The 289-nt window shown below is 52.6% G+C and overlaps 1 protein-coding gene across 1 annotated transcript in view; it reads right to left on the bottom strand.

The window, feature by feature from the left end:
• Window positions 1-199, bottom strand: part of LOC106820065 (isthmin-2-like) — a 2,740-nt gene extending 2,541 nt beyond the window's left edge. The window contains exon 1 of the mRNA XM_014824625.1: window positions 4-199. Within this exon, the coding sequence (XP_014680111.1) occupies window positions 4-199 (196 nt within the window). The remainder of the gene's footprint in view (window positions 1-3) is intronic.
• Between the last annotated feature and the right edge of the window lie 90 nt (window positions 200-289).

Here is a 289-nt window from a genome sequence, read left to right as displayed (position 1 = left end):
CACCTTCGTCATCGTAAACGGGAGAGATCGTGCCCGTGATGACGTCATCTGGCAGATCCAATAGCGACGGAAACAGCAGACTGTCGGATGACGTAGGCGGAAGCCTACTTCCGGAACCGTCAAAATCAGGTGGTATATCTGAGCGGTATAGGAGAAAATGGCGCTGCATGATGGCGAGCAGGAATTGAGCTTGTATCATGGCGGGGGAACCTAGCACACACACACACACACACACACACACACACACACACACACACACACACACACACACACACACACACACACACAC

The sequence above is a fragment of the Priapulus caudatus genome, unplaced genomic scaffold, assembly GCF_000485595.1.
Source record: "Priapulus caudatus unplaced genomic scaffold, Priapulus_caudatus-5.0.1 Scaffold6226, whole genome shotgun sequence".
Classification (NCBI taxonomy): Eukaryota; Metazoa; Priapulida; class Priapulimorpha; order Priapulimorphida; family Priapulidae; genus Priapulus; species Priapulus caudatus.
The sequence above is the reverse complement of the archived record's forward strand: the minus strand, read 5'-3'. Positions and strand labels throughout refer to the sequence as shown.